The 24,747-nt window shown below is 41.5% G+C and overlaps 3 protein-coding genes across 31 annotated transcripts in view; 1 reads left to right on the forward strand and 2 right to left on the reverse strand.

Annotated features, from left to right (window-relative positions):
• Positions 1-24,747, forward strand: part of LOC108704314 (oocyte zinc finger protein XlCOF7.1-like) — a 224,937-nt gene that overhangs the window by 133,190 nt on the left and 67,000 nt on the right. The window lies entirely within an intron of this gene.
• Positions 1-24,747, reverse strand: part of XB5772961.L (Gastrula zinc finger protein XlCGF53.1 L homeolog) — a 579,535-nt gene that overhangs the window by 45,899 nt on the left and 508,889 nt on the right. Inside the window, exons 1-5 of one of the 24 annotated variants that reach the window (XM_041578998.1) lie at positions 21,326-21,649; positions 20,132-20,284; positions 19,891-20,028; positions 19,678-19,801; positions 15,476-19,111 (exon numbers count right to left, since the gene is read on the reverse strand). The exons of 12 other annotated variants lie outside the window; for them this stretch is intronic. In XM_041578998.1, the coding sequence (XP_041434932.1) occupies positions 17,187-19,111; positions 19,678-19,801; positions 19,891-20,028; positions 20,132-20,284; positions 21,326-21,403 (2,418 nt within the window). In that variant the 5' untranslated portion in view covers positions 21,404-21,649 and the 3' untranslated portion in view covers positions 15,476-17,186. Of the gene's footprint in view, positions 1-9,827; positions 9,840-10,402; positions 11,011-15,475; positions 19,112-19,677; positions 19,802-19,890; positions 20,029-20,131; positions 20,285-21,081; positions 21,650-24,747 lie in introns of those variants that run through there. 11 more of the 24 variants (XM_041578999.1, XM_041579001.1, XM_041579000.1 and 8 more) reach the window with 11 other exon arrangements.
• On the reverse strand, positions 999-6,315 carry LOC108704267 (oocyte zinc finger protein XlCOF7.1-like). 3 transcript variants are annotated; one of them, XM_041579059.1, is made up of 5 exons: positions 3,972-6,315; positions 3,348-3,451; positions 3,107-3,244; positions 2,894-3,017; positions 999-2,560 (listed from the first exon to the last, which is right to left on the reverse strand). In XM_041579059.1, the coding sequence occupies exons 2-5, from the start codon at positions 3,447-3,449 to the stop codon at positions 1,458-1,460; spliced, it is 1,467 nt and encodes a 488-aa protein (XP_041434993.1). In that variant the 5' UTR covers positions 3,450-3,451; positions 3,972-6,315; the 3' UTR covers positions 999-1,457. The 3 variants fall into 3 exon arrangements, with proteins under 3 accessions (XP_041434993.1, XP_041434991.1, XP_041434992.1); XM_041579057.1 differs by lacking the exon at positions 3,107-3,244 and having other exon boundaries at positions 1,340-2,560; positions 3,972-6,313; XM_041579058.1 differs by lacking the exons at positions 3,107-3,244; positions 3,972-6,315 and having other exon boundaries at positions 1,340-2,560; positions 3,348-3,525.

A 24,747-nucleotide genomic window follows, 5' to 3' on the forward strand; every position in this document is an offset into this window, starting at 1 on the left:
TTGCTGCTCCCTGAATTCCCAGGCTGTGCACTCAACTCACTGCACTGTAGGACAGGAACCAATCAGCAGCTAGAAGGACCTGATAGGGAACTGAAGCCTGTCTGTGCTTGTGTGACTGCAGGGCTGTGATTGGCTGTCCCCCTCCTACTGTGCTTCTGGCAGGGACACACCCACCCCTCATTTGAAACACAGACAGGGACCAGAGAACATCTATAGGGAGCTCCAATAAAGTCTCAATTTTTAAAGATTCTATTAATTTTTAGCACCATGTAAAAGCAACACCATATATTACTTATAATTGCCTACAAAATTAGGGTTTTTTCATTTATCCTATATGTCTCCTTTAAGGTTGAATTTCATAGACGTGTATCTTTTTTCAACCTAACTTACTATGTTACCATGATCTTGAGACAGGACAGCAATGTGCTTATTGGACTATATGGTGCACATATGTCTTATTTAACCAGAACCTTATAGGACTATGCGTGCCCCGTCTTTATCCCATGCAGATCTGTTATACAAACACATTCATTGTTAGATGAGGAACACAGAGAAATATAAATTCTTTTTTTTTTTTCCTTTCAATGAACAAGTGAGTTATTAAGTCCTGATCCAGCCACAGACAACTTCAATTAGGGGAAATTCACCTCCTATGTCTTAATGCAGTGATCCCCAACCAGTGGCTCGCAAGCAATGAACCCCTTGACTGTTGCTCTCAGAGGCCTAAAAGCAGGTGCTTATTTTTGAATTCCAGGCTTGTTGGCAAGTATTAGTTGCATAAAAACTAGATATAAAACCAAGTAAAGCCTCCTATAGGCTGCCAGTCCACACAGGGACTACCAAATAGCCAATCACAGCCCTTACTTGGCCCCCCAGGACTTTTTCCATGTTATGTTGCTGCCCAACATCTTTCTACATTTGAATGTGGCTCATGGGTAAAAAAGGTTGGGGATCCCTGTCTTAATCCATCACACGAGACACAAGGAAGAAGCAGAAAAAAAAGTTTGCATTTTTATTCCCATAACGATTTTTTTTCATGATTGCTAGCACACAAAAATCTGGAATCATGAAAAGGATAAGAAAGAGGCTGCTCTGATGTTCTTCTGCTTAGGAAAAAAATTTGAATTCTCTCTCACATCTTTCCTAAGCAGAAGAACATCAGCCTCTTTCTTTCTCCTGACAACTTCCTTGACTACTTGCTGGTCAGACTGGTGGGAAATTGACCAGCAGGTGGCGCTGTTGTTACAAAATTCATTCATAGTAACAGTACATGTATCCCTTAATATCTTGGAATAAAAAGAAAATAAATAATGAATGTAAATGACAAAAGTGCTTAGAATAGTCCCCTCATCAGTTTTACATTCACTTATTTTAAAGATTTACTTAACCTTTAAGTGGAAGTACATCATGGTTTGGACCAACAGAAACTCAAGTGATTTTTGAAACATTTCTCACAATCAGAGCATCAGGACGGCTTCTATCTTGTGCTGAGTCTTGAGATGCTCATTCAGCAGTTGCAGGCTTGGAAAACATTTGCCACATTGAGTACAAGCGTGTAGTTTCTCTCCAACATGAACCGATTTATGTTTTTTAAGGGTGGCGCGATGTGCAAAACATTTGCCACAGTCAGAACACGAGAAGGGCTTCTCCCCCGTGTGAATCCTGCGATGCTCAGTGATCTGCGATAGACTCGAAAAGCGCTTCCCACAGTCAGTGCAAATAAAAGGTTTCTCTCCGGTGTGAATTCTCTTGTGCACAGTGAGGGTGCAGACACGTGCAAATCGCTTCCCACAACCAGAACAAGCATAAGGTCGCTCTCCTGTGTGAATCCTCTGATGCCGAGTGAGAATCGTCTTAGTTCTAAAAAGTTTATTGCACACGGAGCAGCGTAACTTTCCCTGTACGGGGGGCTTCCTTAGGCGAGGTGTACGTTTGGAATCATTAATAGTTTTCCCATAGTTACTGATATCTAAGTGTTTGTTATACAGACTGTATCCACTGCCCATTGTAGTCTGATCTGTACCTGGTACTGGTATATTAACAGCTCTGTAATCTGATTGGCTTTCCCTTTCCCGTGAAGTGGATTCCTCTTTAATACCATTTGATACATAATGTGATGAGTTTGTATTCAGGCTGCAGCCCATGATAGAAGCTGATTGGTCTGTTCCCAGTGTGTGTTCTGTATTGATGCTGCAGTAATTATGGTCTGTTTCACATGAATCTAATTCTTCCTTAATAACATCTGATGTATCCTTTGGGAACAAGCTACATTTCAGGCTCCGCCTCCACCCCATGAGAGTTGATGCATCTGTCCCTTGTGTTTGCTCTGCAAGTTGCTTTTCTTCTTCCCATGAAGGCTCTTCCTTTTTAATAACTAGATAACCATCTGCTGGAGTGTTGTTCAGGCTGCATCCCATGATAGGAGTAGGTGTATCTGTTCCCTGTATCTGTTCTGTAAGTGGATCAATGCTGCAATCTGATTGGTCTCTCTCTTCAAATGAAGCTGCTTCCTCTTTAATATCATTAGCTGCAGTATCACTTGTAACATCAAATTCCCAGCCTGGAATAAACATGATTAGGGTTTAATTTTATCCACGGAATGTACTCTGAGATTAAGAAGGAATCAGTACTGTTCTGTTAAAGGACTCATAGTTACAGTAACCTTCCACTGCCACACATATACTCAAACTTGTCATGTTACCCTTTATTTTCTGGGAGTATCTGTCTTAATCCTGCACCCCTACTCTTTGATATGTTACCCTCACTCTTCCCTAAATGTTTTCTCACCAACAATCCAGCATCATCTAAAGTTAATGGGGAAGTGGCACAAGTATGGGGAGACAGCTATAAGCCCTAAGTGTGAGAATAAAGCAGTTATGCACCCATTACTCACCCAGTGAGTGTTGCTGCTGCAGATCCTCCTTTATCCCTTCCTCATAAAGGACCTTGTTTCCTTTTATATAGTCCCACTCGTCCAAGGAAAAATAGATGGAAACATGATGAGTCCTTATGGCAACCTGTCACACACAATGTTCCAGTCATCCCCCAGCCAGAGAAAGGGATTATCATCCACTGTTACTAAACAATAAGGGGCCGCTGTACCCACCTCTCCAGTCAGCAGCTGGATGATGTTGGACATGAGTTCCAGGATCTTCTTGTCATTCTTGTTATTTTCCTTCTGTATGACGGAGCCAGGGGCATGCAGGGCCCCCCCATCATCTGACTTCTTCCTAGGGATGTAGTGCTAAATATTGAAAGGAAGAGAGAATGGTGTTTGAGCTGCAGAGAGACCCCCTTTGTACAGACAGACAGTCTCTTGTCAGTGTGCCAGTCACAGTGCCCCTCACCTCTCCAGTCAGCAGATAGATCATCTCCAGTGTCAGATTCACCATTCTCTCCTTCTTCCCCCGCTCCTCCTCCTCATTTTTATCCTTCTTCTCCCCCTTCATCCCTGAAGAATAGAGCTAAGGTTACACTCAACAATGAACTGTGAAACCTGTACTTACCTGCACTCCCCCGCTCCCAGCAGCACCGACCCCCAGTCCCACAGCAGCAGCAACGACCCCCATTCCCACAGCAGCAGCAACGACCCCCAGTCCCACAGCAGCACTGACCCCCAGTCCCGCAGCAGCGACCCCAGTCCCTCAGCAGCAGCGACCCCAGTCCCACAGCAGAAGCGACCCTGTCCCACAGCAGCAGCAGCGACCCCCAGTTCCCCAGCAGCGACCCCCAGTCCCACAGCAGTAGCAGCAGCGACCCCCAGTCCCACAGCAGCGACCCCCAGTCCTACAGCAGCAGTAGCAGCAGGAGTGACCCCAGTGTGAGACACACAGCCCATAGTAGAGGAGAGTAAATGACAGAGGTAAATGACAGAGGTGGGTGCCACACAAGGTAGGAATAAGGGAGGCAGCACATATGGGCTCAGTATATTGGGGTGGGGGTAGGGGAAACAATACACACGTGTCTCTTACACACTGACTCGTTTAGTGCTGCTCCATAGTCTTTCTTCTTGTTGCCGCACAATAGCAAAGTGGTAAGTTTGTAAGGGCGGGACACTATGATTATAGGAATGCACAACGATTGGCTGCATTGCGGAAGTATACAGCGATAGGCTAAATAGCGAAAGAGGCGTGACGGATAGAAATAGAGTGATTGGCTAAATGGGCAATGGGGCGGGAGCGAAGAGATACACACACGCACAGGGCTGCTCTGCAATTGGCTAGACGAACAGGTAGGAAGGGAGAGATTGCTGAGCAAGGGATGGAGGTTAAATTCTGCAGTGTCTCTGGCTGCTCTCTTACTGTGAAGTTATCTCAGTAACCCACAGACTTCCTTTCACTTTCAGTATTGTGCCAGACTGTTCCATGGGAAGGGCTGTGTGGTTTCTATGGGTTACTCTTCCCACAGACAAGACGAGTAAGTGAGACAAGACGAGGGGGCGCTAGTGCCTAACACTGACAGACAGCAGCTATAATGTAAATGTCACTAGTTGGACTGTGAGCACATTCCCTATGGCAGCAATGGGGGATTATGAGTTTGCACTTCCGTGTTTATCAGAAGACATACATCACTTCCGCGTTTATTAGAAGACATACATCACTTCCGTGTTTATTAGAAGACATACATCACTTCCGTGTTTATCAGAAAAAATACATTACTTCCGTGTTTATTAGAAAAAAATGCATCACTTCCATGTTTATAAACCATGTTTATAAGCAGAAATACATCACTTCCGTGTTTATGAGAAATACATCACTTCCGTGTTTATTAGAAGACATACATCACTTCCGTGTTATTAGAAGAAATACATCACTTCCGTGTTTATGAGAAGAAATACATCACTTCCGTGTTTATAAGAAGACATACATCACTTCCGTGTTTGCTGGTGATGCACCCCCACACCTGGGCCTGAGTGTAGTGACATGTCTGTGTCTCTTGCTGTTTGTGTCGGTGCCACATGAAGGAGTAACGGTACATGGGAGTCCAATGTCCCTTCCTCACAGGCACAACAGCAGTGGATAGTGTTATAGTTGGACTGCAGGTGCCTGGGAGTTCTAGTTCATCTTTCTGTACATCTCACTCCCAGAGACTTGTGCTGCGTGTGACTAGACCTTAGCTCAGGGTAGAGACAAGTAAACACTCATTTCCCACATTCACCACTTACTCCTGTTTCCCAACTCCAATCTCTTCTCAACTCTACAGACTCATTTGTCTCATGGCTCCACATCAGCCCCTATTCACATCCCTCCCCTGCTCTCACTCTCCTCCCCAATCACATGATTGTCACATTCAGGGCACGTAACAACACATTCCTTATATCTCTCTTCTCCCCTCTCCTCATTCCTGACATCTCTGGAACTCTCTGCCCAACCTATCAGACTCTCCCACCTGTATAGAGAAGCATTGCATCTTAATCAGATTATCATAAATCACCAACATAATCATAAATCTTTCTTATGTTTCATATGTTCCCTAATCCTTTAGATTGTAACATCTTGTAAGCAGGTCCCTCTGATGCCATTTTCACTCTATAACCCTTATTTGTTTTAAGACCCCTATTTTTTATACATCAATTTAAAGGAACAGTAACACGACTACACAGTTATATAAACTATAGAAGACCAAACACACCAGTTTTACCAGAGCAGTACAACAGGACATTATATTTTCATTACTTTAAAACATTTTTATTTTTTGGTGTTACTGTTCCTTTAAAGCTCTGCATAATCTGCTGGCACTAGCAACCCCATATTCCAGGCATGAACCTTTCCCACTAGGCACTTGGACTTTGCGAGTGCATATTGACTTACTTGTCCATTAGGACATTGAAAGATCTTTTTTATATGGCAATTTTTAAAAATACATATATTGTCTCTGTTCTTTTTTTCATGTTATATGTACTACCCATGGGCACCAACACTAGTGAATATACTGGCATTGGCATTTAAATGTGATTATTTCCAGGTGTGCAATCCATTTATTTAAAGAATGATTTTATTGCTTTAAATGAACACGGCAGTTAGTAAAATAATGTGCTGCAAGTTCTCCTGATCCAACCCCTGAGCCTTCCCTCTGCCTCACCTCATCATACACGAGGCACAAGCATCAGGGGATTCAAAGCACCCACAGCTCTGTACTTAAAGGAACAGTAACATCAAACATTTTTACAAAAGAATTTGTTAGAATACAATCTAATAAAAACACCAAGGAATAGCCAGGAAGGAGAAATCGAGCCCAGCAGGATGGATGGTCACCATGTCGCCTTTTCTGAAGAGGACAGGGAGTGGAGTTTCTATAAGTTATTTCTTAATAAAGGCTTTTTTATTTGAAATTTTAATTTGTCTTGGTGTTTTTATTTCGTTGCATTCTAACAAATTCTTTTGTAAAACATTTTGATGTTACTGTTCCTTTAAAGGGGAACTATTGTGAAAATGTAATATAAGCTTCATCACAATGAAACAAGATCTTTTCTTAATATAATCAAATGGAGAATCTGTAGTGTTTCTGAAATATTCAAGTTACCCATAACAATTTCTCTCCCAGCATCTGCCTTTATTCAACTCCTGCATGAAGACAGAATGACGAATGCTGAGAAGAGTAACTTGAATATTTCACCAATGGTACAGAGTTTTTATTTGATTATGCTTAGGAATTTATTTCAACATTACATTTTCATAATAGTTTCCCTTTAATTGCAGCACAGTGCTGTCCTTATCTGCTGTTATTCAGAACTGCGTAGCAAACCTCACATCAGGCAGTTATCCCTTAGTTCAGGGGTCCCCAACCTTTTTGAGCCACATTTAAATGTAGAAAGGAGTTGGAGAGCAACACAAGCATGAAAACATTCATGGGGATGTCAAATAAGGGCTGTGATTGGCTGTTTAGTAGACTGGTAGCCTTCAGGAGACTCTGTTTGGCAGTACACCTGGTTTTTATGCAACAAAATTTGCCTCCAAGCCAGAAATTCAAAAATAGGCACCTGCTTTGAGGCCACTGGGAGCAACATCCAAGAAGTTGAAGAAGTTGGGGACCAGTGCTTAGATTTTCTTAGGAATGAACCAAATCCAGCAATCCTTGTGCCTGGCTGAACTGAATCCTTATTTGCATATGCAAATTGGGGGCAGGGCGATAAATCACGTTACTTTTCATCACAAAACAAGGAAGTAAAAACATTTTTTCCACTTTTTCCTTTTCTGACCCAAATTTGCATATGCAAATTAGGGTTTAGTTTGGTATTCGTCAAAATCTTCCACAAAGGATTTAGGATTTCTGGGCTTTTTAAATAGAATGTGGTTTGGACCAATTGATTCTCCCTCTCTCTACTGATTTAACCACAAAGCACGATCAGGATGGAAGGACACTGTTTTTTTCTGTATGAGTTCTAATATGATTATTCAGCCACGAGTGATGTGCAAAGCCTTTCCCACACTCAGGGCACCAGAATGGATTCTCCCCCGTGTGAATCTTATGATGCTCGTGCAGCTGTTGGAGTTGTGCAAAACCTTCTCCACATTCTGTACAAGTGTATTGTTTCTCTGTCGTGTGAGTCTTGCGGTGCACGCTCAGCAGATACAGACGTGAGAAACCTTTCCCACATTCTGGGCACGCATGCGGTTTCTGATCCATGTGACTTTTCTGATGGCTGCTTAGGGTGGAGCGATGTGCAAAACATTTGCCACAATCAGGACACGAGAATGGCTTCTCCCCTGTGTGAATCCTGCGGTGCGAGACCATATGTGCTAGACTTGAGAAGGATTTGCCACATTCAGTGCAGGGAAACGGTTTCTCTCCCGTGTGAGTTCTCTGGTGCATAGTCAGGGTGAAGACGCGAGCAAACCGTTTCCCACAGTCAGAGCATGAATAAGGTTTCTCTCCTGTGTGAACGATCTGATGGCGTTCCAGAGTTCTCTTACTTATAAACAGTTTATTGCACACAGCGCAACGTAACTTTCCCTTTGTTAGTTGGGGGTCATTAACAGTTTCCCTTTCCCCATCGTTACGGATATCTGTGTTGCTGTTATACAGAGTGTATCCGCCGCTTGGAGTAGTCGGATTTGTAGCTGGTACTTGTCTGGGTATTGTAATAATTCTGTAATCTGATCGGTTCTCTCCTCCCCATGAAGCTGATTGCTCATTAATACCATTTAATATAGAAATATCTGCTGGAGTGTTATTCATTCTGCATCCCATGATAGGAGTAGGTGTATCTGTTCCCTGTATCTGTTCTGTAAGTGGTTGAATTCTGTAATATGATTGGTTTTCCCCTTCCCAGGAAGTTGTTTCCTCTTTAACAACAAAAGATACATAATGATCCGGTGACTTGTTATTCAGGCTACAGGCCATGATGGGAGCTAATTGGTCTGTGTATTCTATTCCCAGTGTCTGTTCTATATTTATGTTGCAGTAATTATGGTCTGTTTCACATGAATCCAATTCATCTTTAGAATCATCTGATGTATCGTCAGAGAACCAGCTACTATTTAGGCTCTGCCCCACGAGAGTCGATGTGTCTGTTGCTTGTGTTTGTTCTGCAAGTTGCTTCCCTTCTTCCCATGAAGTCGCTTCCTCTTTAACAACAACTGATATATAATCCTCTGCCGGGCTGTTGCATCCCATGATAGGAGTAGCTTTATCTGTTCCTTGTATCTGTTCTGTAAATGGATTAATGCTGCAATCTGATTGGTTTCTCTCTTCACGTGAAGCTGCTTCCTCTTTAATCTCATTGGCTGTAATATCACTTGTAACATCACATTCCCAGCCTGGAATAAACATGAATTGGTATTATATCATTAACAGAATAATGTTCTGTGAGGCTCAATAATGATAAGGATGTGCTCAGTTATGGTTACGGTAATTACCCACTGGATTTCTAGAGAGGCAAAATTTTGTGGGGAGCAGCGAATGTCACACTAGATATTTCATATCAGTAACTTAACAGTAAGCCTGTACGTATTTAGACTGAATCAGCCAAATGTTTAGTATTATATGTATTTATTTATTGGTATTAGAGATCTGGAGAAATGGCCGTGTATCACATCCAGATAGAAGCAGACCAATAACCTCAACTCCCTTCTCCTGATTTATACCAATTCCTATATTGTATTTACATGGAATCATTATTTGTACAGCCCTTGTACTCTGTTCTTTCATTCAGTCAATAGCACATCAGTTTAGCATTATCTGAGCCCTGCACCCATTACTCACCCAATTGGCTGAGCTGCTGGGGCTCCTCCTTCATCCCTTCCTCATAAAGGGTCCTTGTTTCCTTTTATATAGTCCCACTCGTCCAAGGAAAAATAGATGGAAACATGATGAGTCCTTATGGCAACCTGTCACACACAATGTTCCAGTCATCCCCCAGCCAGAGAAAGGGATTATCATCCACTGTTACTAAACAATAAGGGGCCGCTGTACCCACCTCTCCAGTCAGCAGCTGGATGATGTTGGACATGAGTTCCAGGATCTTCTTGTCATTCTTGTTATTTTCCTTCTGTATGACGGAGCCAGGGGCATGCAGGGCCCCCCCATCATCTGACTTCTTCCTAGGGATGTAGTGCTAAATATTGAAAGGAAGAGAGAATGGTGTTTGAGCTGCAGAGAGACCCCCTTTGTACAGACAGACAGTCTCTTGTCAGTGTGCCAGTCACAGTGCCCCTCACCTCTCCAGTCAGCAGATAGATCATCTCCAGTGTCAGATTCACCATTCTCTCCTTCTTCCCCCGCTCCTCCTCCTCCTCATTTTTATCCTTCTTCTTCTTCTTCCCCTTCATCCCTGTGTCACTCGCTTCCTCCCACATTCCCATTGGCTCCTCGTGGGAGGGACTGACCTGGAAGTGACCCTGGAATTAAGCACTTACACATTTCTATACAGGATTATTCTCAGCAATGTCCCCCAATAGTATTACAGGGGCCCAGATCCTTAAAACCCCATTAAATCTCCCTACAGTCTGTGTCTCTACATGGGGTGGTCCGACAGCAGCAGCAGCGACCCCCAGTCCCACTGCAGCAGCGACCCCCAGTGCCACAGCAGTAGCAGCAGCGACCCCCAGTCCCACAGCAGCAGCAGCACTGACCCCCAGTCCCACAGCAGCAGCAGCGACCCCCAGTCCCACAGCAGCAGCAGCGACCCCCAGTCCCACAGCAGCACCGACCCCCAGTCCCACAGCAGCAGCGACCCCCAGTCCCACAGCAGTAGCAGCAGCGACCCCCAGTCCCACAGCAGCACCGACCCCCAGTCCCCCAGCAGTAACCCCAGTGTGAGACACACAGCCCATAGTAGAGGAGAGTGAGGGGTAAATGACAGAGGTGGGTGCCACACAAGGTAGGAATAAGGGAGGCAGCACATATGGGCTCAGTATATTGGGGTGGGGGTAAAGTAGACACATGTCTCTCATACACTGACCTATATATCGCTGCTCAGCAGACTTCTGTCCTTGTTGCACTATTCGGCTTCATTTGCTTCTGTATGACAATAACCAAGTAAGATTGGTCGAGCGGAACTCTATGTATTTAGAAGCGCACGGTGATTGGCTGCATGGCGGAAGTACACAGAGATACACTGAACAAGCTAGAGATGTAGCAGAGGGATTGAAGGGGTGGAGCAGACGGTTGGACTGCACTGTGATTGGCTGGATGGTCAGCTAGTAGGGCGGGGACACTGCAGAACAAGGGATCGAGGTTAAAAGTACAGTCATTGATCCCCACTGCAGTGACTGCCCCTGACTGCTCTCGTGCTATGAGGCTGCTATAGAGAGAAATGAGGCGGAGAAAGAAACAGGGGCCGGTGTAGGACTGGGGGGAGAAGGAAGAGAAACAATGAATGGAGGGAATTGCAGATATTTGTAACTACATGTAGTGTCAGTCATTTGTGTCTCATTCTCTCATGTTCTCTCCCCCTTATTATAATTACTCACGTGAGCTGCAACTCCTTCACTTAAACGGGAGTTCACCTTTAAATTAACTCTTACTATGACGCACAGAGGGATATTCTCAGACAATTTGCTATTGGGTTTCATTTTTTATTATTAGTGTTTTTTTTAGCTTTTTATTCAGCAGCTCTCCAGTATATATTTTTTACATGGGGTGACCCCATCTAAAAGCTGGACAGAGTCACAAGGAAAATAATTCAAAAACTATAAAAAATGAAGACCAATTTAAAAGTTTTGTACAACGTACTAAATGAGTACAATGCACTGGTACATTCTTATTTATTACACAAAATGTCTCCTTTACTTTTGAAATCTAGACATATTGTCAGTTTCCCAGCTGCCCCCATTCATGTGCTCTGATAAACTTCAGTCACTCTTTACTGCTGTACTGCAACTACAGTTGGACTGATATCATCAGGGTCAGACTGGGCCAGTGGGACTTCGGAAAAAAACCCAGTGGGCCCTGATCTGTTGGCCCAGATCTGCACCCTGTGTTTGTTCCTGCCACGACACATGACCTGAGATGCACCTACACACCAATATTACAACTAAATACACTTGCTGGTTCAGGAATGACATTTTATGTTGTACAGTGAATTATTTGCAGCGTAAACAGTGTCGTTTAGAAATAAAAACTACACCAAAATCCCTTTAAAGCCTGTTTAGCCCCAAAATATTATTTGTATGGTATGCTTATCTAAAGAATAACATTCATCTTAAAGGAACAGTAACGTCAAAAAATAAAAGTGTTTTAAAGTAATGAAAACATAATGCAGTGTTGCCCTGCTCTGGTAAAACTGCTGTGTTTGCTTAAGAAACACTACTATAGTTTATATAAACAAGCTGCTGTGTAGCCATGGGGGCAGCCATTCAAGCACAGGATACACAGTAGATAACAGATAAGTACTACTATAGTTTATATAAATAAGATGCTGTGTAGCCATGGGGGCAGCCATTCAAGCACAGGATACACAGTAGATAACAGGTAAGTACTACTATAGTTTATATAAACAAGCTGCTGTGTAGCCATGGGGGCAGCCATTCAAGCACAGGATACACAGTAGATAACAGATAAGTACTACTATAGTTTATATAAACAAGCTGCTGTGTAGTCATGGGGGCAGCCATTCACGCACAGGATACACAGTAGATAAGTACTACTATAGTTTATATAAACAAGCTGCCGTGTGGCCATTGGGGCAGCCATTCAAGCACAGGATACACAGTAGATAACAGATAAGTACTACTATAGTTTATATAAACAAGCTGCTGTGTAGCCATGGGGGCAGCCATTCAAGCACAGGATACACAGTAGATAACAGATAAGTACTACTATAGTTTATATAAACAAGCTGCTGTGTAGCCATAGGGGCAGCCATTCAAGCATAGGATACACAGTAGATAACAGATAAGTACTACTATAGTTTATATAAACAAGCTGATGTGTAGCCATAGGGGCAGCCATTCAAGCACAGGATACATAGTAGATAACAGATAAGTACTACTATAGTTTATATAAATAAGCTGCTGTGTAGCCATGGGGGCAGCCATTCAAGCACAGGATACACAGTAGATAACAGGTAAGTACTACTATAGTTTATGTAAATAATCTGCTGTGTAGCCATCGGGGCAGCCATTCAAGCACAGGATACACAGTAGATAACAGATAAGTACTACTATAGTTTATATAAACAAGCTGCTGTGTAGCAATGGGGGCAGCCATTCAAGCACAGGATACACAGTAGATAACAGGTAAGTACTACTATAGTTTATGTAAATAATCTGCTGTGTAGCCATCGGGGCAGCCATTCAAAGGAGAAAAGGCTTAGGTTACACATCAGATAGCAGATAAGCTCTGTAGAACATAATGTTATCTGTTATCCATTATTTAACCTGTGCCATATAGCCGTTTTTCAATTTCCGCCATTGCTACACAGCAGCTTGTTTATATAAACTATAGTAGTGTTTCTGAAGCAAACAGATCAGTTTTATTAGTGCAGGGCAACACTACATGATATTTTCATTACTTTACAACACTTACATTTTTTGGTGTTCCATGAAATGCCCTTACGTGTAACTGTAACATGGTAACACAAATCGCCGGTGCAACATTTTAGGAATACGGGTGCTAACGTATTCCCAGGTTTGATAAACATGGAAAGAGTTTCCGCTATTTTGAAAACTGTTACGAATGCTTGGGAAAGAGATTGGCATGCTGCGGCCATTTTGTCTGTTAAGACACACCAGTCTCCTGATTTATTTTAACTCAGTTGAAGGTTATATATTAATCATTTAAAGGGGTTGTTCACCTTGGCATTAACTGTTAGTATGATGTAGAAAAAGATATTCTGAGACAATTTGCAAATGTTTTTCATTTTTTATTGTTTGTGGATTTTGAGTTATTTAGCTTTTTATTCAGCCGCTCCCCAGTTTGCAATTTCAGCACTAGGGTCCAAATTCCCCTAGCAACCATGCACTGATATTAATACGAATCAATAGGAGAGGGTCTGAATAGAAAGCGTAGTAATAAAAATGAACAATAACAATACATTTGTAGCCTTACAGAGCATGTGTTTTTTAGATGGGGTCAGCGACCCCCATTTGAAAGCTGGAAAGATTCAGAAGGAAAAGGCAAATAATTAAAAGAAACTATACAAAATAAATAATGAAGACCAATTGAAAGTTGCTTAGAACTGGCCATTCTATAACATACTAAAAGTTAACTGAAAGGTGAACTGCCCCTTTAACCGATTTGCTGCTGCAAACTATATCAATTTGACATAAATAGATAGCCTATAGTCTATGTTAAGTATATGGTATTTTTTCTATTAACACATAAAACGTTTTCATTATAATAAGTAGAATACTGTGGCAGAAGTACACTTACGTGTGTAAATGCTGTATCAGTTATGTGTCAGACATTTGACTTCTATTCTCATCTGCCCTGAATGTGAAGTGTGGGGTGGGAGAATTTAAGCACAAGGAAAGTATTATTCACATGTCAGCATCTCCGAGAAAGTATGATGTAAATACACCTTTAGCTCTTTCTGTCGGCTTTGTCTTCAGCTCTCATTCAGCGGCATCAGCTTTGGCTCTTATTCGATGACTTCACTTTGGCTTTCAATCGCCTCCTGGCTTCCTCAGCCCATATAACAAAAACAGGCCCACCAGGGGTACAGCCCTACAGTCGCCCAACCAAAGACAGGTTCAGCTTCAGTTCCCTATCAGGTTGTGCTAGCTGCTGATTGGTTCTTATCTTACAGTGCAGTGTGCCGAATACCACCATCTCCCCTGCACAGCCTGGGAAAGGAGGCAGCAGCAAGTGGAACAAATAAGAACACAAATTTGCAGAATTTTTCAATAAATCAGCCTGAAACATGACTTTTTAAAGCACATTCCTTCTATACTTATGAGTATAATGAAGCGGCAATATTTTTTACAAAATGGACCAGATTTATTCAGTGAGAAAAAGCATCTTGGCTGAGGCTCTGCCCAGACAAATGAAGTAATGTATCCTTACCATTTTTTTTAAACCAACTGAAAGGGACATTGTCTGGAAGATTAATTAAAAATAAAGCTGATTGATCATCTTAAATAAATGAACCCAGTCCCATATAGATAGAGGAAGCTTCAACTGGGTATCCCCTATACTAATAAAGCAATGTGCCAATGGATCCAGATTCAGCTCAGGGTATTTATCATTTTCATTAGAAAACTCACCCCAAGGTAATTAAAGCATTATGTCCACTGCAAAGGAAATACTGTACTTCCACCAATTCACTAATCTGCAAAATAAATAATGTATCTAATATAGTTAGTAAGTCAAAAATGTAAAGACTGGATTGACTGGATGTGTAACATAATAGCCAGAACACTACTTCCTGCTTTTCAGCTCTCTAACTCTGAGTTAGTCAGTGACTATAAGGGGGGCCACATGGGACATAACTGTTTAGCGTGTTTGTAATTGATCCTCAGCATTCAGCTCAGATTCAAAAGCAACAGATATGTCCCATGTGGCTCCCCTCAAGTCTCTGATTGGTTACTGCCTGGTAACCAGTCAAGAGAGCTGAAAAGCAGGAAGTAGTGTTCTGGCTATTATGTGAGACGTCCAACCTTTATACATTTTTGCCTAACTAACTACGGTATATTAAAACTATTTTTTATTTTGCACAGCCTATTTATTTACCCAGTTTTTATTTTTACACTGAACAATTCCTTTACATTGAGTTTCTCTTGAAAAACATTTCCCACATTCAGAACAAGAATAAGGTTTCTCTCTTGTGTGGGTTTGTCGATGGACAGTAAGTTGTGATGAAGAGGCAAAATGTTTCCCACATTCAGAACAAAAAAAACGGTTTCTCTCCTGTGTGAGTCCTTTGATGACAAAGAAATCAATTTTATGAGTTGAGAAACATTTCCCACATTCAGAGCAAGAAAAAGTTTTTTCCCCTTTGAGGGTTCTGTGCTGATATTTAAGTTGAGTTTGAGTTCTTTGGTGTCCATCAATGTTTCTTTTCTGAAGACTCTGTTTTGTTAAGTGGTTGTATTCCATGATAGGAGTAGGTGTATCTGTTCCCTGTATCTATTTTGTAAGTGGATTAATGCTGCAATCTGATTGGTTCCCCCCTTCAAGGTTTGTGATATTTCCGTTGGCACAAAACTCTGCTCCTCCTATGTGCATTTTGGAATGTAATTTAAGACTACTGTTATTTGTAAAACATTTCCCACATTCCGAACAAGAGAAAGGTTTCTCCCCTGTGTGGGTCCTAAAATGACATTTAAGGTGACTTTGTTTCAAAAAACATTTCCCACATTCAGAACAAGAATAGGGTTTCTCTCCCGTGTGGGTTCGTTGATGGACAGTAACTTCTGATGATCTCACAAAACGTTTCCCACATTCAGAACAAGAATAGGGTTTCTCTCCCGTGTGGGTTCGTTGATGGACAGTAACTTCTGATGATCTCACAAAACGTTTCCCACATTCAGAACAAGAATAGGGTTTCTCTCCTGTGTGGGTTCGTTGATGGACAGTAACAGATGATGATCTCACAAAACGTTTCCCACATTCAGAACAAGGAAATGGTTTATTTTCTGTGTGAGTAGTTTGATGACGACCAAGGACAGATTGAGTTGAAAAACATTTCCCACATTCAGAGCAACAATAAGGTTTCTCTCCTGTGTGGGATCGTTGATGGACAGTAAGGTCTGATGATCTGGTAAAATGTTTTCCACATTCAGAACAAGGAAATGGTTTCTCTCCTGTGTGGGTTTTGTGATAATATTTAAGTTGTGTTTCAGTTCTTTGGTGTCTATCGATGTCTCTTTTTTGAACAATCTGTTTTGTTACGTGAGATTCATTTGGGGAGGTATCTGCATTTTCATCATCTTTATTATTTATTAAGGGGTTGTATTTCACAATAGGAGTAGGTGTGTCTGTTCCCTCTATCTGTTCTGTAATTGAATTAATGCTGCAATCTGATTGAATCCCCCCTTCAAGGTTTGTGATATTCTCGTTGGCACAAAACTCTGCTCCTCCTATGTGAATTTTGAAATGTAATTTAAGACTACTCTTATATGTAAAACATTTCCCACATTCAGAACTAGAGAAAGGTTTTTCCCCTGTGTGGGTTCTGTGATGATATTTAAGGTGAGCTTGTTTCAAAAAACATTCTGAACAAGAATAGGGTTTCTCTCCTGTGTGGGTCCGCCGATGGACAGTAAGGTCTGATGATCTGGCAAAACATTTGCCACATTCAGAATAAGGAAATGTTTTTTCTCCTGTGTGAGTACTTTGATGACGAGCAAGGCTAGAATAAATTGAGAAACATTTGCCACATTTAGAGCAAGAATAAGGTTTCACTCCTGTGTGGGTTCTTTGATGGAAAGTAAGGTATGATGATCTGGTAAAACATTTCCCACAATTAGAACAAGAATAGAGTTGACCTCCTCTGTGGGTTCATCGATGGACACTAAGATCTGATGATCTGGCAAATTATTTCCCACATTCAGAGCAACAATAAGGTTTCTCTCCTGTGTGGGTTCGTTGATGGACAGTAAGGTCTGATGATCTGGAAAAACGTTTCCCACATTCAGAACAAGGAAATGGTTTCTCTCCTGTGTGGGGTCTGTGATGATATTCAAGTTGTGTTTCAGTTCTTTGGTGTCTATCGATATCTATTTTTTGAAGAATCTGTTTTGTTACTCGAGATTCATGTGTAGACGCATCAGCATTTTCATAATATTTATTTTGCTGTGTTATTAAGGGTTGTATTGCACAATATGAGTAGGTTTATCTGCTTCTTGTACCTGTTCTGTAAGTGAATTAATACTGCAATCTGATTGGTTCCCCCCTGCAAGTTTTGTGATATTTCCATTAGCACAAAAATCTGCTCCTCCTATGTGCATTTTGAAATGTAATTTAAGACTACTCTTATATGTAAAACATTTCCCACATTCTGAACAAGAGAAAGGTTTCTCCCCTTTGTGGGTTCTGTGATGATATTTAAGGTGAGTTTTTTTCAAGAAACATTTCCCACATTCAGAACAAGAATAGGGTTTCTCTCCCATGTGGGTCCATTGATGGGCAATAACATCTGATGATCTGGCAAAACATTTCCCACATTCAGAACAAGGAAATGGTTTCTCTCCTGTGTGAGTAGTTTGATGACGAGCAAGGCTAGAATGTGTTGAGAAACATTTCCCACATTTAGAGCAAGAATAGGGTTTCTCACCTGTGTGGGTTCGTTGATGGACAATAAGAGATGATGATCTGGTAAAATATATCCCACAATTAGAACAAGAATAGGGTTTGTCTCCTCTATGGGTTCGTTGATGGACAGTAAGGTCTGATGATCTGGCAAAATGTTTCCCACATTCAGAACAAGGAAATGGTTTCTCTCCTGTGTGAGTTCTGTGATGATATTTAAGTTGTGTTTGAGTTCTTTGATGTTTATCGATGTCTCTTTTTTGAAGAATCTGTTTTGTTAAATGAGATTCATGTGGGGATGTATCAGCATTTGCATCATCTTTATTATCCTGCGTTATTAAGGGGTTGTATTGCACAATAGGAGTCGGTTTATCTGTTCCCTGTATCTGTTCTGTAAGTGGATTAATGCTGCAATCTGATTGGTTTCCCCCTTCACATAAAATCACTTTCCCTTTAATACCATTTGATGTATCTGCTGAGCTGTTATTCAGGGTGCAGCCCATGCTAGGAGTAGGTATATCTGTTCCCTGTATCTGTTCTGAAAGTGGAGTAATGCTGCAATCTGATTGGTTTCCCTCTTCCCATGAATCCACTTTCTCTTTTATATCACATGCCGAGCTGTTATTCAGGCTACATCCCATGATAGGAGTAGGTGTATCTGTTCCCTGTATCTGTTCTGTAAGTGTATTAATGCTGATATCTGATTGGTTTTCCCTTTCCCATAAAGCAACTTCCTCTTTAACCCCATTGGCTGGTGGGGGTTGTTCCACTGGAGACATTTGAGGGTTTGTGAGATTTCCCTGTACTGTTTGTTTGGAATCATTAGCAACTGTAGCTGCTCCTGGTATTGAAATCATTCTGTATTCTGAAAGGTTGCCCCCTTCCCATGAAGTTGACTCATTATTTGCTAAATAATTAGCAGGTAAATTCATGCTTTGGCTGCACCCCAACATAGGAATAGAAATGTATGTTGGCTGTGTAATTGTAATTGTTCCTAAATCAAAGAGATTATTCAGGCTGTATCCCATGATAGGAGTAGGTGTATCAATTCCCTGTATTTGTTCTGTAATTGGATTAATGCTGCAATCTATCTTCATGACCGTGGAAGTATCTGCACGCTGCATCTTTTTCTCTTCAGATGAATCTGGTTCCTCTTTAATAACCACAGAAATATAATTATGTGTCACTTGAATTGGACTACATCCCATGATAGGAGTAGGTGTATCTGTTCCCTGTATCTGTTCTGTAAGTTGATTAATGCTGCAATCTGATTGGTTTCCCCCTTCACATGAAGTCACTTCCTCTTTAATCCCATTTGCTGGTGGGGGCTGTTCCTCTGGAGGAGTTTCCAGGTTTGTGAGATTTCCATCAAGACAAAATTCTGCTCCTTCAGCCCCAATCTTGCTTGGCTCATTATTATAACATGATGTCACTCCCAGATCAGCTTTAATGTCTCTCTTATCTTCATAATCTCCATCTGGCAACGAGAAGAAGAGATCACAGGGTTTGGGTATCAAGATAATTAAAGGACAAGTAAACCCCCACAAAAACAGCCTCTTTAAAGGGGTTGTCCACCTTCCAAACACCTTTTCCAGTTAAGTTGGTTGCAGGTTCACTATAAACAAAGACTTTAAAAATTGTAGTTTAAAGTTAAATGTTCGTGTCTGTAGTATTTCAGTCTGGTAGCTCAGTGATCCGTTGCTACAATTAGTAGATCCATCTCTCAGCAGAATCTGTGGAATATTAGCAACTATTGTATCGATTCTAACAGTTGCTCCTAATGAAACTCAGGGCTTCTGCTCAGCAGGGACAAACATAACAAATGTATCATTGTATTATTTGGATACAACACAGATTTCAGCCCAGCCCTGCACTGTGTATTTCCCAACACAACATGCAGGAAAGTAAGTCTGTATTATAGCTGGGTGTTTGTAACTGGGCAGAGAGGTGCCAAATTGACATTCTTCTAGGTCTCAATGAGAAGACAAAATATACTACATAGATTCTATGATCTGCATGTGATAGAAAACACCCATTACTCACCCAGTGGGCAGAGCTGCTGCGGCTCCTCTTTTATCCCTTTCTCATAAAGGTCCTTGTTTCCTTTTATATAGTCCCACTCGTCCAAGGAAAAATAGATGGAAACATCATCAGTCCTTATGGCAACCTGTCACACACAATGTTCCAGTCATCCCCCAGCCAGAGAAAGGGATTATCATCCACTGTTACTAAACAATAAGGGGCCGCTGTACCCACCTCTCCAGTCAGCAGCTGGATGATGTTGGACATGAGTTCCAGGATCTTCTTGTCATTCTTGTTATTTTCCTTCTGTATGACGGAGCCAGGGGCATGCAGGGCCCCCCCATCATCTGACTTCTTCCTAGGGATGTAGTGCTAAATATTGAAAGGAAGAGAGAATGGTGTTTGAGCTGCAGAGAGACCCCCTTTGTACAGACAGACAGTCTCTTGTCAGTGTGCCAGTCACAGTGCCCCTCACCTCTCCAGTCAGCAGATAGATCATCTCCAGTGTCAGATTCACAATTCTCTTGTTCCGCTTGTTTTTATTCTCCTTTTCCCTCATCCCTGTGTCACTCGCTTCCTCCCACATTTCCATTGGCTCCTCGTGGGAGGGAATGACCTGGAAGTGAACCTGGAATTAAGCACTTACACATTTCTATACAGGATTATTCACATGAAGTCGATTTTATTCACACCAGTGACTGGTTGGCTTAATTATCCACTAGTCTATCTATTGGCTTGTGCATGGGAATAAAAAAATGGCCCCTGCCCTCATGTACTTAAAGGAGAAGGAAAGCTACGGAGGCATTTTATTGCCAATAGATTAGCTGCAATAGTGCAAGCTAGAATGCTATATTTACTCTGTAGAATGTTTTACCATTCCTGAGTAAAAAAGCTCTAGAAGCTCTCTGTTTGTTTAGGATAGCAGCTGCCATATTTGATTGGTGTGACATCACTTCCTGCTCACTCATAGCTCTGGGCTCAGATTACAGCAGAGAGGGAGAGAAGAACAAACTGAGCATGCTTAAGCCTTAGACCTGGAGGTTTAAGCTGAAAACAGGAAGTCTGATACAGAAGCCCATGAGTACACAATAGAAGGAAAGAAATGTGATGTTTCTTTTGACAGAGGACTCAGAGCAGATTTACTTTGGAGGTTTACTGATGTATTTAGGTGGATCTTTCTGATAAGGGTTACTTAGTTTTAACCTTTCCTTCTCCTTTAATGGGTCAGAAATCACATCCAATATGTAGAATCCAGTCTGCCGTTATATATCAGTGTAATTATCCCCAGCCCATGGGTCCAGCTGACAAACACTTCAGTCTGGAAGGTTGTGGCACAAAGGCAGGGACCCAAGCAGGGAATAGAATAACTAGTCTGGCCATGGGCTCAACTAGCAATCCCACAATCCTCTGTTACCTAAATCCTACCTTTAATGAGCCTACAGCTCCAGTCTGTATCATCCCCTCAGGCTGCAGGGCTGTCCTTGCTACCAAATGGCACAGGAATTCACTTATGGTGGCTGGGTTGGAGCTGCTGCTGCTGCTGCTGCCACATAAACTGCACTGAGTCAGTACAAAGTGTCCCTGGGAATAATCAGCTCATGTGTTGGGAACAACAAGGTAACGCTGCTCCTTTACTCACACCATTAGTGCAGCCCCATCCCTTACTCACCCCTTTCCCCTCGCTGCTCTGTTGCTTCCTGTAGCTGTGAGGAAGGAAGTGGGGGAAGGAGCTAAGACACTTGCTCATTGGCTGGGAGTGGAATGAGGGCGGTACAGAGAGCAGCAGAGAAGAATGATTGGATTAGGAAGCACAAGGGAGGGACAAAGAGTTAGGGACAGAGGGAAAACTCACAGACTGCTGTGTAAGTGTAAATATAAGTGAGGTTCTTAGGAATCCCAATGTGTTAGTCAGGCTGTGTGCAGAGTGACAAATATGTTACAATTAAAGCTGACTAGTTGAAGCTGTTGCAGGTGATTTGATGAATTCAGTATTTAACCTCTGCTACATTGTCTCTTATCACCACATCCAGTCACTAAGTCTGAAACATTTTACTGGACTTGCAGAGGAATTCCTGGAACAAGGAAGGAAAGGTGAAAGGAATTCTGGGACATGTTCTAATTTCCTTCATTTCTGACCTTTCAGACTGAGCTTATTATTCATGTCTGTCCTCTTGTTTAAAGGCACAATTTAGTGCAGGAGTCTGAGAGCAGAATGAGAGGAGTTTCATTTTTAATGTTAAAACTGTATTTTTATATTTTTTTATATAAAAAAACAGTTTGAAGGAAAAAAACACTCATTAACATTATACTATAAAAACATGTAGGCAAGGAGGGTAAAAAGGAGTTGAGATGAAAACTGGGTTAAAAAATACTTGAACATTTATTATACAAACACTTGTGTAAAGTGCAGACATTAGTGCAAAGATTAAGTGCAACCCCCCCCCCCCCCAAATGTAGAAAGTGCAAAAGAGAACATTGTCTCTGAGCCTGAGACACTATCATTACTGTTGGCAGCCAGTGAAATATTAAACTCAGGTGAATATTCAAATGCACAAGTCCTTTATGGGGAATCTATGGGAGACATTTTGCTGCACAAGATGGAAAGAATGTCTTTGACTTCACCCAATGAAAAGTCTGAATTGTTTCCTTCTCCAGCACGATTGAGGGGTTTTAGGGTGGGAAGGAGTAGGAACTTCAGAAGATATTGGGGAGCACTGAAATTCCAATCATTCTCCCTATAGGTCTCCTTGCAGTTCTCCCACCTGTTTTCAAAACTTCCAGTTGTTCTGTTAAAAAAAACAGATATAACAAAGCAATGATGATTGCACTTTACTACAATTACATGAGCAGATAAGCACAGCAATATGGATTTTAATAAATAAGTAAATCAAGTAGGGATGCACCGAATCCACTATTTTGGATTTGGCTGAATCCCCGAATCCTTCGTGAAAGATTCGGACAAATACCGAACTGAATCCGATGTGGGTGGGAAAATTTTTTTACTTCCTTGTTTTCTGACAAAAAGTCAGTGATTTCCCTTCCCGCCCCTAATTTGCATATGCAAATTAGGGTTCGGATTCGGTTTGGCCTGGCAGAAGGATACGGCCGAATCCGAATCCTGCTGAAAAAGGCTGAATCCCGATCCGAATCCTGGATTCGGTGCATCCCTAAAATCAAGTGAATCTATTTGTAACTCCCCATTAGGCCCATGCAAGCAGTCAGTACTGGGAAGTCTGTACAACAGAATTCAGTGTAAACAAGCAAACTGCAGATTTTCACTAACTGGCAAACTGCAAATAACAATGAAACTCATGACATGAAAAGCATCGATTTTATGGGTGGGAACACAATATATTAATATACAAAACACTCAGGGGCAGATTTATCAGGGGTCGAATTTCGAAGTGGAAAATACTTTGAAATTCGACCATCGAATTGGATTACTTCGACTTCGAATATCGAAGTCGAAGTTTTTTTTAATTGAATTTGACCGTTTTCGGTCGAAGTAAAACCGTTCGATCGAACGATGAAATCCTTCGAATCGAACGATTTCATCGTTTGATCAAACAATTTTACTTCGACTTCTAAAAACTTAGGAAATTGTTCTAGAAGGTCCCTATAGGCTAACATAGCAATGCGGCAGGTTTAAGGTGGCGAAGTCGAACTTTTTTTAAAGAGACTGTACTTAGATTTTCGAAGTCAAACTTTTTTACTTTGAAACGAAGTCGAAGTTGAAGTGGCCTATTTGATGGTCCAAGTACCCAAAAAATTACTTTGAAATTCGAACTTTTTGTATGCGAAAATTCACTTTGACCAATATAACTGTTGAATTCAGAAATTAAAATATTAGCAAAAATCTTAGCAGGAAGACTAATTAAAATAATCACCTCACTAGTACATGAAGACCAATCTGGTTTCATCCCCTCTAAATCAACAGCAATTAACAAACGCAGGCTATATTTCAACCTACAAGCGCCACATGAGAACAGGGACACAGGGGTAGTGGTATACCTAGACACGGCCAAGGCGTTCGATTGCATTGAATGGCCATTTCTATGGGAAGTACTAACAAGACTAGGAATTGGGCAAGGTTTTATTAAATGGGTTCGCCTAATGTACAGTAAACCTACAGCCAGACTTAAAGTAAATGATGTCCTATCCACTCCCTTCAACCTATCCAGAGGAACCAGACAGGGCTGCCCTCTTTCCCCCTTATTATTTGCTTTGGCAATAGAGCCCATGGCTACTATAATTAGACAAAATACACAGATTCAGGGCCTACTATACAAAGGACGAGAAGAAAAAATCTCTTTGTACACAGATGACACTCTTCTATAATTAGCAAACCCAGCAGACTCATTCAGAATTACACTAGACACAATCTCCACTTTCGGGAAATTTTCTGGCCTACAATTTAATTAGGATAAATCTCCATTATTTCCTCTAACCGCACAAGTGCTACAGACAATAAACCCTACAATTAACCTTAAAACAGTTGATACATTTCAATACATTTTAATACATAAAGATCCAGCCAAATGTATTCCTCTCAATATACAACCTCTTATACAACTTATGAAAAGTACATTAGCAAAATGGTCCACCCTACCTTTAACCCAAATTGGCAGGATAAATATTTGTAATATGGTATTCCTCCCTAAGTTTTTATACTTCTTTACCAACTTGCCCTGTTACATACCAAAATCAATTTTGCAAATAATAGACACAAGCAGAATTTGTGTGGGCCCACAAAACGCAGACAGCAGCTAGAACGACACTGCATGCCCCTATAACACAACTAGGCTTAGCAATGCCCAATAATGAATCATATTACCTAGCAACGCAAGCAATTCACGCCTCCAACTGGAAAACATTTGACACCGAAAACCCAGCTTCCCAGTTGGAAGCCCTATACTTTGGCTCCATTGAATCGCTACATCATGCTCTATACAGGCCCAAAAAATCCTTACCAAGCTTAATTCCATTACTGGAGGCCACTAAAAAATCATGGGACATTCAGTACAAATCTACTAATAAGGATAACTCCCTCTCACCAGACATGCCCTTGTGGCATTACGCTTTATTAAGTAA

The sequence above is a fragment of the Xenopus laevis genome, chromosome 9_10S (genome assembly GCF_017654675.1).
Source record: "Xenopus laevis strain J_2021 chromosome 9_10S, Xenopus_laevis_v10.1, whole genome shotgun sequence".
Lineage (NCBI taxonomy): Eukaryota > Metazoa > Chordata > Amphibia > Anura > Pipidae > Xenopus > Xenopus laevis.